The sequence below is a fragment of the Eptatretus burgeri genome, chromosome 8 (genome assembly GCF_056783735.1).
Source record: "Eptatretus burgeri isolate ZD-2024b chromosome 8, Ebu_testis_v1, whole genome shotgun sequence".
Classification (NCBI taxonomy): Eukaryota; Metazoa; Chordata; class Myxini; order Myxiniformes; family Myxinidae; genus Eptatretus; species Eptatretus burgeri.
Genome location: NC_140968.1, coordinates 79,419,184 through 79,434,258, shown reverse-complemented (window position 1 = coordinate 79,434,258; position 15,075 = coordinate 79,419,184). Strand labels below are relative to the sequence as shown.

General features: G+C 43.0%; 1 protein-coding gene across 1 annotated transcript in view; it reads left to right on the top strand.

Annotated features, from left to right (window-relative positions):
• The window catches only part of LOC147022136 (sodium channel protein type 4 subunit alpha B-like), a 144,364-nt gene that overhangs the window by 45,230 nt on the left and 84,059 nt on the right, over window positions 1-15,075 (top strand). The window contains exons 6-9 of the mRNA XM_085892749.1: window positions 105-249; window positions 5,065-5,277; window positions 5,510-5,710; window positions 9,795-9,968. Coding sequence (XP_085748875.1) covers window positions 105-249; window positions 5,065-5,277; window positions 5,510-5,710; window positions 9,795-9,968 — 733 coding nt within the window. The remainder of the gene's footprint in view (window positions 1-104; window positions 250-5,064; window positions 5,278-5,509; window positions 5,711-9,794; window positions 9,969-15,075) is intronic.

Sequence of the window (15,075 nt, the reverse complement as noted above, 5' to 3'; positions counted from 1 at the left end):
GTCTGCACAATTCACTGTGTTAAAGGTGTGTGGTTGATGTCATGGTGAAATGGAAAGATGCAGAACAGGTGAGATGGTGTCGATATGAATGTGTCTTCATACAGGAATTGCCCAGAAGATTATTTTTGTGTTCGAGTTGGGGAAAACAGCTTCGATTATGGCTATACAAGTTACGACAACTTTGCCTGGGCATTCCTCTCACTCTTCCGCCTCATGACTCAGGACTCCTGGGAAAGTCTTTACCGCATGGTAGGTTGTCATGTTATCATATATGACAGTCTGTTTAAGGGTCATGTTTTTTATAATGATCACATGGGGGATGGGAGACAGGGTGTAACTTGCATCAGTGCCTACAGGCCATGGTGGGTTGGATGAATAACCTCCATGCGAATCATGATTGCTGTATTCACCATTTCATTAACTCCGCGCCCAAAGGTGAAGTAGGTTGTGTTTTCACCGCTCTCTGTCTGTTTGTCTGTTGGGTGGTCGCTAGAGTACCGTTAGTCTCAAGTTTTCCGTGTGTCTGTATCTATCTATAATTCCAGCAATCTGTGTGTGTGTGTGTCTGTGTGTGTGTGTGTGTGTGTGTGTGTGTGTGTGTGTGTGTGTGTGTGTGTGTGTGTGTGTGTGTGTGTGTGTGTGTGTGTGTGTGTTTGTGTGTGTGTGTGTGTGTCTGTGTGTGTGTGTGTGTGACCACTGTTTCTCGACAACCGCTGGTCCGATCTAATTGAAACTTGCCAGGTATATTGCTGGGGACCTGAGGATGTGCCTTTTCAAGGTTTGATATTAATCGGAGAAGTGCTTCCCAAGTTATGGCCATTTATTTACCAAACCAATGACAATACACGTTGTTGCGTGGGCGTGGCCGATGGGGGAAGGGAAGCTCAGCCACATTCCCCATTACGGGTTACAACGTACGGGCTTCCGGAGAGTGATGACTTCGTGTATTATAATAATTTCTCGATTTCTTATGCGCATTTATAGATAAACACAATGCCCCAAGTTATGATCGTTTTCATATTAGACGGTGCATAAATTTGGGTAACATCAGAGTGCTGGTATGATCCGAAGTAGGAAGAAAATAATTTTTCTTAACGTTTTTTTTTCGTTTATTCTAATAATTTCTCGATTAGTTATGCGCATTTATAGATAAACACAATGCCCCAAGTTATGATCATTTTCATATTAGACGGTGCATAAATTTGGGTAACATCAGAATTCTGGTATGCTCCAAAGCAGGAAGTAAATTATTTTTTGCACATTTTTTTTTCTCCTCTTTCCTCTTCTCTTTGTGTTTTTCCTTGCGATAAAAGGCAAAATACGTTGGCACTAATTGAATAATTGGCCATTAAAACTAAATTGTGAATAATCGTAACTGCCATATGTGAACTTCCGGACAGTGAGGACTTCACTTCCGGATAGTGACGATTACTGTATTCTTTCTCGATTCTTTCTTTCTCAATTTCTGTACTTTATCGATTTTCAAAACCCAATACCCCAATCCAGTCAGTGACGATTACTGTATTCTTTCTCGATTTTTTTCTTGATTTACTGACTTACTGTATTCTTTCTTTCTCAATTTCTGTACTTTCTTAAACACAATGCCCCAATCCAGTCGTCGTTTATGAGAGCGAAGGAACGGCCTGTGTGTTTGTTGTTTCTGGCACGCGGTTTGAAAGTTGTTTTTTTGCATGTACGGCCAAGCATGTACGGGCACGTGAGAGCGAAGTAACGGCTTGTGTAGTTGTTTCTGGCATGCGGTTTGAAAGTTTTTTTTTTTTTTTTTTTGCACCTATGGGCACGCACCTATGGGCATGCACTAGTGTATGTAATGGACAGCTCTGGAGGCCAGAGGAGTCGACCGATTTTGATGAAACTTGACAGCTAGGTTCATACCAGGATCTAGTTGTATGTTTTTGAGCACCGTTGCTATGGACGCCACCGTTGCCCTGCAACGGGACTTTGAAATTTTTGAAAAATCCTAAAAAAAAAAAACAAGCAGTCATAGACTGGTACTTACGAAATCGTCAACTTGACCTCTGACCTTATATAATAAAAGCTGTCTCTAGAGAAGGTAGCGACGCAAACCAGAAGTTTCTACGATGATTCTGTACCAAACCATCAAAAAATCATAACGTCGACCGAAGCAAAAATCTCCATTTCTCCACACAATTATTTAATATTATTTTATCAAAGTCACAAAACCATAATATTCGGTCATCCACCAACAATCTTTACATAATCTGATGGCTTAGCAAGTCAGGCATGCGACGATAACCTTTATTGGGATAAAAAATGACTTTTAAACACCATCTTTATCGAAAACACCATCAGCGCGCACACGCAAAACCTTTACGTGACTCAACGACGCGTCTGCTCGAGCGCGCTGCACCACGTGAGGATCCGTGACGCGGCGAGTGAAATATTTTTTATACAATCTTAAAACGTCTCCAAAACATCCGATTTTTACCAGAATTTCGACAACCGAGTGTTAAGCGTCCTAAGCGATCGCAAAAACCGAAGACAAAATTAAAATCAAAGTTAAAACGAACTCGTAACGTCGACCGAAGCAAAAATACTCCATTTCTCCACATGAATTTACGGAATTATATTTGACCTCAATGTGACCTTGACCTTTGACCGATTTTGACCAAAATCTAATCAGCGCAAGCCATCACCCTCCTGAATCACGTGGTGTGAATTGACATTGGTAGCTTCTTCCGTTCTCGAGTTATCGTGCTTACAAACAAACACACAAACACACACACAAACAAACAAACACACAAACAGAGGACGGAAGTCACCAATATACTTACGAAATCTAAAGATTTCGTAAGTCTTCTTCTTCTTCTTTCGGCTGCTCCCGTTAGGGGTCGCCACAGCAGATCATCCGTATGATCCGCATAGTGATTTGGCACATGTTTTACGCCGGATGCCCTTCCTGACACAACCCTGGTCGCCTCTTACGACACAGGGATATGGTACACCTATTTTAAGCAGGGTATACACCAGCCCAGTACACTGGTACTCATTTCGCCGACCTCGGAAGAATGACAGGCTGAGTCAACCCCCTGGTGTATTAATTCAGTGGCCCAACGGGGCTTGAACTCCGGACCTTTTGTATCCCAAGCCGCTGCCATAACCACTGCACCAACACACCAGGCTCTAAAGATTTCGTAAGTAAAAATCGAAAATCAAAAATCGGCTTCCAGGCTTTTATGCGCACTATAATCAACCTCTTTGTCAAAAAATTTCAGCCCGATCGGTCAAAAACTGTATGACTAGTATGCAATTATATAGCGATCACCCATGTCGCCTACCGGCTTGTCTGTCTGTCTGTCTGTCTATCTGTGTGTCGGATATCTCAAAAACTTGTGGACGGATCTGGATTAAAGTTGATGGGCAGGTTGGGTGTGTGACAATGACGAACTGATTAGATTTTGTTGAAGATCCGGATCCAGATCCGGAACTGATAAGAATTTTTCAAGTGATTCTTCACCATTGAGATATGACCAAAAACGATATAGTCCTGTACAGCATGATATTTCGAAAATGTATTGGGCCCGATATGTTCGCGTGGATCAGGCATTACATGGCGGAGGTATGCGCTCCACCGAATGTCCTTCTAGTTGGCAATGTGTTCCCCAATTTTCTTTCATTTTCTTTTTTTGGAAGTGTTGCTTTAAAAAAATGGTAGAAGGAGGAGAACCACTCCTTTCACCTTTTCGGACGCATCGGGCTGCGAGGCAGGTTTTCTTTGGCTCGGACGGGTCGCCACTCCGACACAAAAAAATATAATGAATGACAACAGTGTTATCCCATTATAATCTACATATGCAGCACAAGGCTGTGGGGTGGCATCGTTGGCTGAAGACACAGCTGTGCCACTGACGCAGTGCCCTCTGCTGGTTCAGGCAGGCATTTGAAATTAGTTAATTGTGCCAGTGATAGCTCACATACTCTTCATGAAGAACACCATGGGATCTTTAACATCCACTAACGAATGCTGGCAGATGGGACACCTGTTTGACATCCATCCAAGGCACGGCACACTAGGATGACAGTTTATAGCTGGGTCAGGATTCGAACCCAGGTGCGACAGCTTTGAGGCAAGTGTGCATACCTCCAGGTTATCCTATCAGCCACTCCCATTACAATGAACACTCATTATAATGAATTTCATTTTACCGATTGGAACCTTTGATGGACAATCCTGTTTAATGGATGAATTTCAAGCTATTGGAACGAACACTGAGATGTTTTTTTATTTTAATTAAATGAAATAAAAAAATCTGTTCATCCATTGTCGACAAAAAAAGAAAACTCATCATTTCCATGAATTAGTTAAGTGCTATTATGACCAACCAAAAACTGCAGATCAAACCATATTAATGGCAAGGTTGTATGTCACACACGCACCCTGAATGTGAGGGAGCCCTTTTCGGGGGGAAGATGAGAGGGGTGGTAATGGAGGCTGATTTCAATATAAAATTTCAATACAATGACCATACATGGAATGTGCCTTTGTTGTAATGAAACTCAACAAGTGCTATTTATTGAAATTCGGGAAGCCAAATATCACATTCACCCCTTTTGCTTATGTAAAAAATGCATGGCCCTTTAACACAAGGCAAATGCATCCATATATGATGCAGGAATATATTCCAACCATGATGAACTCTTGTTTCTGTAAAAGACATCGGTTTCTAAACATCAACACAATTTCACATCGAAATTTCCTCGCCTAATCTAAACCGACAATATTCTGTCTCAGATGGTTAAAGGTGTACTTCTTCTTCTGGATTAATCTTCTGGATTCCCACCTAACCAATGATCGATTGAAACTTGAGATGACACATTAAATACCCTGAATAGAGGTATTTTGAGCTGTGCTTGCATTCCCAAAGCTTATTGCCATCACAGCACCAGGTATCATTACTTGATTGGTCACCTCTGACGGTAACAACCAAGGAAACATCACCCATCAACCCATTGAGGAAAATAAGTTGTTGTTCTCGAGGGACCTAGTCATGGTATTTTATGCCCTCATTTCTACCTCCACAGACGCTACATTCTTCAGGACAAGTTTACGTGGTCTTCTTCGTAGTTGTGATTTTCCTGGGCTCTTTTTACATCATCAACCTCATCCTGGCAGTGGTTGCATATAACTATGAAGAGCAGCAGTACAACATTCAACAATTGGTTCAACAAAAGGAGAAGGAGTTCCAGGATATCATGGAGCAGCTTATGATTCAGCAACAGGAGCAGGAGGCTGAGGTAGGGTCCGTCGGAACCACTCAAGCGTTTGTTGGATTTGTTTTTGTATGAGCCTTTTATTTTCCTTGGATCGTCAATCGTGTGATGTCCAGTTTATGGCTGTTCATAATATTAAACCACAAGGGTTACACTGATGCAATCTTGCGTTGTTGTTTTTAGTGCATGTGTTTGCATATTTTGCTAAAGTGTGTGAGTGTGCCAATAAGGGTGGGGTGCCCTTTGTGGGATGCAGGCTGCAGGCAAACCTCGCAGGAGGAGCCGGGTACGTTCCCGCTCACATTCTGAGAACAGCCAACGGAGTCAGTACAGCTGGCCACGCACCCAGTCCAATGTCCTCACCGAGGAGGTCAAAACAACGTCCAAGGAGTCGTTAAACAACACGACAAGGAGGCCTTACATGGTTGAGCCACCACCAAGTCCCGAGAAAGCCGAGGTGATTAGGGGAATATTAATTTTAGCCTTTTGGACATTACCTTCCCTTTTCTCTGATTCTTCTTTGCCAATTTTTCTTCCTCTGAAACGAGTTCATAAACTGCTTGTCCTTTAATCCTATCTTTCGATACTTTCCGATATTTTTCGATATTGGGCTGAGCATTCCAATAAAAGACACTGATGGTATGTAAGGCCTTTGACACTCTTGTACTAGTCTAGTGACATAGCTCTTTATCTTAGAAGAATTGTGCACTTTCTTATACAAGCATCAAATTTGGCACACATATTCAAGAAGCTATACCAAGTAAAATTAGATGTAGAGGTATTCGGAAAGAGATGCCTTGGTGGCCATTTTTCAAGATGGCCCTCAAATGTGTAAACATACTTATCTTTTTTGATTCCATGCCATTTTTAATAAGTTACTGGACGACCCGTGAACCCGTTGGGTTCCCGTTGTGACAGCGGTTGATAAAAAAAGTAATTAAAAAAAAAGATAGCTCCAGCGAACTATACCGCTGAGGTTGTTTGCATCGATCAAATAATCCCAAAGAGTACTTGACTGAATTGGGAATGGATTTTTTAATAATTTTTTTCGTTGCCAGATTTGAACGAAACTTGATATTGCACGTCAATGTGAAAAAAAAAAACGGAGAAAAGAAAGTCGAAGAAATCATTGTGCGTTATATTCTAAACACAATTTTATTTATCAATGAACATGGAAGTATTAGATCAAAATGGCAATGTTTATTTTATGCTTAAAAATACATCGTTCTTTGTCTACACTGAATGTTTGAGATCTTAAAATAAATAATTTCAAGAAAAAAAAAAGATAGCTCCAGCGAACTGTACTGCTGAGGTTGTTTGCATTGATCAAATTTTCCCGAAGAGTACTTGACTGAACCGGGAATTGATTTTTAAATAATTTTTTTGTTTCCCGATTTGAACAAAACTTGATGCTGCACACCGCAGGCAAATGGTGAGTAAGGTGTCCCTAAAATTTTTGTGCTATCGTGTACCATTTTGGCTGTATTTCAGGAACATACATACATACATGATGAGAGTTTGAGTTATATATAGAAGATAGATTATAATATATTTGCCATTTTAAAAAATGTCCACCAAGATAACTTCCAGATGAAGAAAAAGTAATCACAAATTTTCTTGTAGGCTACAAATGAATCCAGTTTTATAGAGTAGAAATATTTCCATTCACGAGCTCCTACGTAAGACTCTTGAAATGAACAGTCTGAGTTTTTCAGAAAATTCTCCTTCACAGGAACAAAGAGCTGTGAATTTGTAGTGCTGCCTTCTTGCACTTGCATCATTAAGACCTGCATCCTTTTGTAAACTCAGAAGAAATCAATTCATGACAGGTCTTCGATGCCTCAGGCAGCATTGTCCATAGAGGCTGGTGTAGCGGCCGGCCAATGAGAGGGAGCAATCCTCTTGATTCTTGGTCCAGCTCCACCCAGAGGAAGGACAGGGAAGCTCGGAATGCAAAATTAATTAGTGCTTGACCCCACACATATCCACCCTCATACGTCGCCCTTCTGACATGCTGCTCAAGTGCAGCTCTTGTCGAGGGCATCTACTCAACTAATCATTCATGACAAATAATTTTCTTCTTGCAACATATACGTCCATGCGGTTACTTGTCCTGTTGTACAGAAGAATGACAAACCTCTCAATTGTCTCATGCTCTCCTCTGGAATGTATTGCATTTGATAGGCTTAAGAGTGCCCTTTCTATTTTCCTCCGATGAAGGATGAGGCCCGAAACGGCAGCTTCTCTTATTCACGGCAGATCAATTACCATTTAAGGTATTTTATTTCCTCTTAGTTCGGAGCTCTGTGCTAGTTCTGGCAGAAATGTCCATGCCATTCATGCCATTTCTTTTGCATGCCAAATGAAGGTTGATACTGTGTCACACCCAGTCAAAGCATGAAACATCAGAAGGGCATGAGATTTACCTGGTCCAAGGCTGACTGCTATTTCATGGGTTGCCAGGTAACGAAACACTTTCCCCATCCCAGAGGAAATCCATAACTCAGAGTTGTCTGGAAGTGCTTGATTGACCATTACTTCAAGAATAACAGTTTCTTGGTCAACAGTGTGTATGACAGTTCTATGATGGCCATGCTGTGCAGCATGAATTGCATGAAGCACCAAACGGATATTTGCCTCTTCATGGTTGCATGGTGTTTGAAGATCAAGTCCCTCTTAGGCTGGAATGAAGGTAACAGGTTCATTAACTGTCACAACAAGTTCCTTCCCCATGCTTTGGTGCTCAAGTATGTACAGTACGGCTCTCTCTGAAAAAAAGCTGAGTAGTTCCTCCTGCTCCATGCAGAGGAATTTCTGCCAGTGTCTAGTAACAGAGGCATGTCCAATGTCCAACAACCCTTCTGTGCACTCCCTTGGCACATTTTGCTCTGGCTGTTCCTTTAAAGGCTGTCAGCAATATACCTGTGCCAAATTACATCCAGTCATGTGCCATTGCTCAGCTGTGGCGAGATTTCAGGGATTAAATTATTGTCTGCATACTCATTGAAAGTCTTTGCCTGCACTGGCTTAAGTAACTGGACTGGACAGAGATGTGATTAAGCATTGGCTTAATCGCATCTCTGTCCAATCCTACCGCAGTCACCAAAGTGGCTTCTGAATTTCCGTTAGTGCTATCCTCCAGGAAAGCCAAGAGGTAACTTTTGCTTCCAAGATATAGCTTTCCAGCAGTGGAGAGTAATGGAGGGCATGCTTGCTCTTTGTGCCAGAAGAAATCGTCAAGATCTCCATCACATGTCTGGCATCGCACACACAGCCTTAAAAAGAACTGTACATCACTCTTCATGGAGATCAGCCTTTGTTTGCCCTTATCAGCTGTTTTGGTTTTGGGGGATCCAAACAAGGAGAACTTGTTTCCAGCAATGGTATCATGAATAGAAAGTGTTCTCTCCATGAGGCGTTCCTTGGTGAAGTCAGCAATCACCTTTGTATCAAGAACGATCATTTCGTTACTTTCCTCATTAAATGGATCGCTAAGTTCTTCCTTCCCATCTACGAGTCCATTGACATCTTTAAAATACCTCGTTTGAATGCTCGCTCTCTGATCATGATGCTCAGTGTTCATGTCCCCATTCTTGTGATGAAGGGCATTCTCATACTTGCCTATCACGGAGGATACCTCGAGACCAATGACCGTCAACCTGTTTTGAAACACTGAACTGTACTTGAAAACCATCTAGGTGGCCATCTTGGAAAATGGCCACCATTAAATTATATTTCAAGGTGCTTCAATATCGAAAACAATTCCAAATACTGTACATTTCTTAACACATGTACAAAGTTTGGTTCTTGTTCAACAAAGTGCACAATTATTGTGCTCTGCCGCCATGCTATAGATTTCCAATCACAAGCGTTGCAACACATTCCACAGTGGAGCAAGGCCGAATAATGACGAAATCCTTGGTTAGTAATCTGTAAGGTTCTAAATCAACCGACACTTTGAGAATGAAGAACTAGTCTTGCTGGAGAAGGCTCGTGTCGATCTGCGCTCCTCCAACATTAATCCTTCAGCAAGAAAAGTTTGATTAGTGATGTTGTATTGATGGATTGACCTGACCTACTGCCTGGATGCAACTGAGGTCATGGATCCACTGATGGAGGTGTTCTACTGATTTGATTCCATGACTGAGGCTGTGGATCCGCCGTTTGGAGAGGTTCTGGGCTGAAAGGATTGAGAACTCGAGGAAGAACGGTGCCCAGCTGATGATCCACGAGGTCGGGAAATCGGTCATTTGCTTCAGGGTTAAGGTTTTTATTTCAGGTCAAGGAGCGATATTTTGAGGTTTACAATTAGAATATTGCTGAATTTAGGATGTTGTGAAATTAACATCATTTACAGCAATCATTTCAATTTTAATGCAGTATTATGTTTTTGGAATATCTGGTATTGTACAATAAATAAATGGAATTGTGAGGAACAGACATGAAAATTTGACAAGTGTGTGTGTGTGTGTGTGTGTGTGTGTGTGTGTGTGTGTGTGTGTGTGTGTGTGTGTGTGTGTGGTGTGTGTTGTTTCTTTTAGTTTGTCTCATTCATGCCATGTACACAACGTGCCAGTCTTCCAAGTACCAACAGTTTCATGGAGGGGTCTGGTGCTGAGGAGGAGCGTTTGAAACTTGCGACAAGGAATGGTAGCATCACTGAGCTGGCATGGCAGGGAAAGAGACACTTGGAAAGCTCCAACAGCCAAGGCAGTGTAAGGCACATTCAGGTTGAGGGTAACACAGTTAACATAGCGGTCGGTTTTACAAACCTCATTACATCGGGAGGATGGTGTTGAAATCTCTCCCAAATGGACAAGTCATTTTGATTTCTGTTTCTGAAAGTTTGTGACTTATTGTGACAAACTGCCATGAGGATTTGAAGAGAAATGTTTTGAAGGTGACACAAGCTCACGTTTGGCCAAGCCTAAGTTCGCACAGCTTGCAAATGTTTACATCAAAATAGGTTTAGGTTTGACTGAACTTTGCTGCGAATTTTAAATTCACAACAAAGTTTCTCACCCCACCCCCCTCTCAAAGCAAGAGCCAAATTCATCACATAACTTCTTATTCATCTTCTTCTTCTTCTTCTTCTTCTTCTTAGTCTTCTTCTTCTTAGTCTTCTTCATTTGTATGTAGCACAAGGCTGCTGATGGCATCATTTTCTGGGAGTACAGCTGTGCTAATGATGCAGTGCCCCCTGTAGGTTAGAGCAGGCATTTCGAATTTGGCCAGGGTGATGGCGATTGCTCGCCAACTTTTCATGGAGAACACCGTGGGATCTTTAACGTGCTCCTACTAATGCCAGGAGACCGAACACCTAGTTTAACATCCACCTGAGTGACGGCACGCACATTGATGCCTTGCCTCGCCTGCTAAACACCAGGATGACAGTTTTTATCTGCGCCAAAATTCAAACACAGGCTAGACTGCTCAGGGGTAAGTGTGCATTCCTTGAGGCAATCCTGCCAGTCAAGGCCGAATTAACCACTAGGCCCGTGAGGCCCGGGCCTTGGCCTACGAAAATTTCCGATGAGTTTTTTTTCACTCTTAATCATGTGACTCGACATGTGCAGGAAGGCTGTACACACCGTGAGCGAAGGCGGCTGGCATGCTACCAGACACAGTGATCGTCGACAGCGAGTGTGGGAACCATATGATCACATCACAATCAGCCAATCACAGGCATCACCGCTATCGTCTGGCTGATGGGTGGGGAACCGTTCGCGCTGAGTATGAACATACTGGGACCCTCTTACCTTCCTGTGAGTTATCGACCATCCTGACACTTGCAGTTCTTCGTTTTGCTCTTATTTGTCGTTTTTTATTCTTGACTATGGCCGACGGATATATTCGGCACCACGAAAGTGGAACTTGCAAACGCGACAAAAAGAAGAGACGTGAAACAGAAACAAAAAGACTGTCTGGATCCATGTTGAAATTTTTTTCACCTCACCAGAGTCGAGATGAGCAAACGGGATGTGCGCGTGCAGAGTCTTCTGATGTCAATGTCGTGGGATCAAGTAATTTCGCACTGCATCACATTTCGATAGGTGATGATACCAATACCGTCGCATCGAGTAATGAGAGAAGCATTGAAACAACTGCAGCCAGTGCTGCGGCTCGTAGTTTCAATCCTGATCCTGCTGAATGGACTCTTTCCGCAGAACTCATGGATAATTTCATCCAGAATCCTCCCTGCCAAGATGGGAACGCAGATTTTTCGTATACGGCCCGAGTGTATCCAGATAAAACACGGTATTTTCGGCGCAAACACTTTCAGTGGAAACTCACAAACGGGGAAACGGTGAACAGGGACTGGATGCTGTTTTCTCCATCAAACGGTAAACTTTACTGCTCCGTGTGCAAACTCCTATGTCCCGACGGCGATGATCACAAAATCCATCACAGTAATTTTCAAATCAGATTCAATGATTGGAAAAATGCCTCTGCCCGTCTAGCGTCGCACGAGCGTGGGACTGCCCATATTCTCGCAATCAAAAAGTCGTTCGAAATGAAGGTGACAGACAGGATTCACACATCATTTTAACAGCGGTACCTCCACGAGGAAGCTCACTGGACTAATGTCCTGAAGCGAATTGTCGCTGTAATATCGTTCCTGACCGAAAGAGGGCTTCTGTTCCGGGGCACGACTGAGCAGCTGGGTTGTGCTAACAATGGAAACTATCTTGGTTGTCTTGAACTAGTCTCAAAATTTGATCCATTTCTCACCCAGCATCTTGAAGTGTATGGGAACAAGGGAAAGGGAAGTGTATCATACCTGTCATCAACAATATGTGACGAGTTTATCCTACTACTGGCTGAAAAAGTGAAATCTACCATCGTGCAAGAAATAAAGGATGCAAAATATTATGGTGTTTCCGTCGATTTGACGCCAGACGTTTCGCATATCGATCAGTTGACGGTAATATTTTGATATATGATACAAGATGGTAGCGCCGTCGAAAGGTTTCTACAGTACGTCGTCATTGAGCCTCACGATGGTGAATATCTGTTTGGAAAATTGCAAGAGGTACTGGAAGCCAATGGGATTGATCTCATGGATTGTCGAGGGCAGTCATACGACAATGCAAGCAACATGTCCGGTGTCTATTCAGGCGTACAAGCAAGAGTCTGTAAAATTATTCCATTGGCTCAGTGGGTACCATGTGCTGCGCACAGTTTGAATCTGGTAGGAGTCGCTGCCGCAGAGAGTGGCTTGGAAGCCGTCAAAAACTTTGGACTTATTCAAGCCGTGTATAACTTTATGTCAGCATCTCCCCAAAGATGGGCCATTTTAAATAAGTCACTCGATGAACGTGCCATCAAACTCAAATGTTTGTCCGAGTCTGATACGAGGTGGTCAGCTCGCGCGGACGCTTGTAAAGCGTTTTCCGCAAGCTACAAGGACATAAAGAAGGCGCTAATGAAGATAGCCGAGCGCCCTAAAGACACTCCGTCAGTGAGACTGGAAGCCAAAGCATTGGCTGAGAAGATGGAACTCACCGAAACAGCAATCATGTGCGCTGTCTGGTCTGATCTACTTGGCAACATTGATCGAGTAAACAGATGTCTCCAACAACCTGGAATAGATGTCGGAGCAGTGAAGCAGCATTATGATGCCCTCCATGAATACATAGAGTCGCTTCGAAACGATGAAAGATTCGATGCATTTCAGGACCGCGCCAAAAAGATGGTTGAGTCCATCCATCATTTACGCTGATGATAATCGTCGGGTCAAGAGGCGAAAGAAGGTCTTCGATGAAAATGACAAGGAAGAAGAAACCCCAAAATCTGGCAGGGAGAAGTTCAGAGTTGAGACGTACTTCTCCATACTCGATCGCCTTCTGACAGAAATCCATAGGAGAAGAGAGAGCTATCAGAAAATCACGGATCTGTTTGGATTCATCCCCATGGTTTATCCCCATCCCATCCCCACGGAGAAACTGGTTTCAGCGGACCCTGCTGACGTTGAAATGGACATAGTTCAGGAAATAGAACTTTGCTCGAAATACTCCAAGTTCATCGATGTATCGGACATGCTCAAGTACATTATTCACAACAATTTGACACAGACATTCCCCAATATTTTTGTTGCCCTCCGAATACATTGTTCGATATTTGCTATGAGCTGCGAGGGTGAACGCTCCTTCAACACACTAAAGCGCGTGAAAAATTGTCTTCTGTCGACAGTGGGGCAGGTGCGCGTGTCCACGCTCACTCTGCTCTGTGTTGAATCCGAGCTGATGAAGCAAATCGATTTCTCCGAAGTGATCACGTCGTTTGCCAACCAAAAGGCACGAAAGAAGGTGTTTCAGCAGGGTGGAAATTGAATATACGTACATACATTCCTCCGAATTTGTTTTCTGTATCGTTCGTTTCTCAATTTCGAAGCCGAATTGGATTTTATAGGCACTTGTATATTTGAAAGTCGGACAAATCGCCATTTACCGCAGTCTGTTCCGATTAAATTTCATGTTCAAAATCGTCGTTTTGGTCACTCTTGAATTTGGCCTACGAAATCTCAAGGGCCTTGGCCTACGAAGACCTTAATCCAGCCCTGCTGCCAGCTCATCTATCTTATATATTATTTCCGAGTTTGTGGTTTCGTGTCGCACTATCTTCGACTTTGTTCTGCACTCGAGTAACGTGATATTCGGCTTACATTATCTCAAAGACCATATGAGGTGCATGGTACAAAAAAGTGAATAACATGGTTCTGAAACAGTGAAATCGTATTCCACTTACTGCATTAAATTAAAATTACTACTGATACTCTGCATCAGTTCCTTTCTCAAACACACCCACCCCAACATGTCGCGCACAGCACGGGTTATGCTAGTATATTGTTAAAACATTGGTGGGGGGGGGGGGGGTTGGAGAGACACTGGTTATTAGAATTAAGGTATCAACCTCGTTTGTGTTCGCGTGGTTTGTCGGGTTTTTGTGCCTCTATTAGGACCAAGTGAGTAGCGATAAGTCATCCTGTTTGTTTGTGTGCTGCTGGGTGATGGCATTGTAAGCTTTAATGGTTCTTGTACGGGCCCGTAGCGGTGGGCCCATAGGTGCGTGCCCGTAAGTGAGTGCCAGTATGTGCAGCTCTCTCTTGCCCCTCTCTCTCGCCCCCTCTCTCTCGCTCCTCTCTCTTGCCCCCCCTCTCTCACCCCCTCTCTCTTGCCTCCCCTCTCTTGCCCCCACTCTCTTGCCCCTCCTCTCTCCCCCTCTCTCGAATTGTGACGACCCCTCTCTCTGACCCCCCTCTCTCCCCCTCTCTCTGACCCCCTCTCTCTCACCTCCCCTCTCTCCCCCTCTCTCCCCCCTTTCCCCCATCTTTCCCCCTCCTCTCTCTCCCCTCCTCTCTCTCCCCTCCTCTCTCACCCCTCTCTCTGTAAATGTATTCACAAAAAACAAATAAATAAATAAACTAGAGGGGGAGCACTCGGTCGAGTGCAAAACCTCCGCCGCCAATACTGCTGGGTCACTTAAGTGAACCTGATATCCTATTCATTGTAGGTCAAAATGGATCAGACTCTACTGAACCACGATTGAATAAACTAAACTAGATCGACGCGCATGTAGAAATGCCAAAAAAATAAAATCGAAACTTTTTTGAAAAAAAAGGTGCAAATTTTTTTTTTTTTCCTCAAACAAATTTTTTTGGGTTGGAAATCACTTAAAACATGTAGAAATGCAAAAAAACAATTCAAATATTTTTCAAATAAAATCGGAAATTTTTTTGAAAAAAAAGGTGCAAAATTTCTGTTTTTTTTTTTTCTCTAACAAATTTTTTGGGGGGGTTGGAAATCACTTAAATCATGTAGA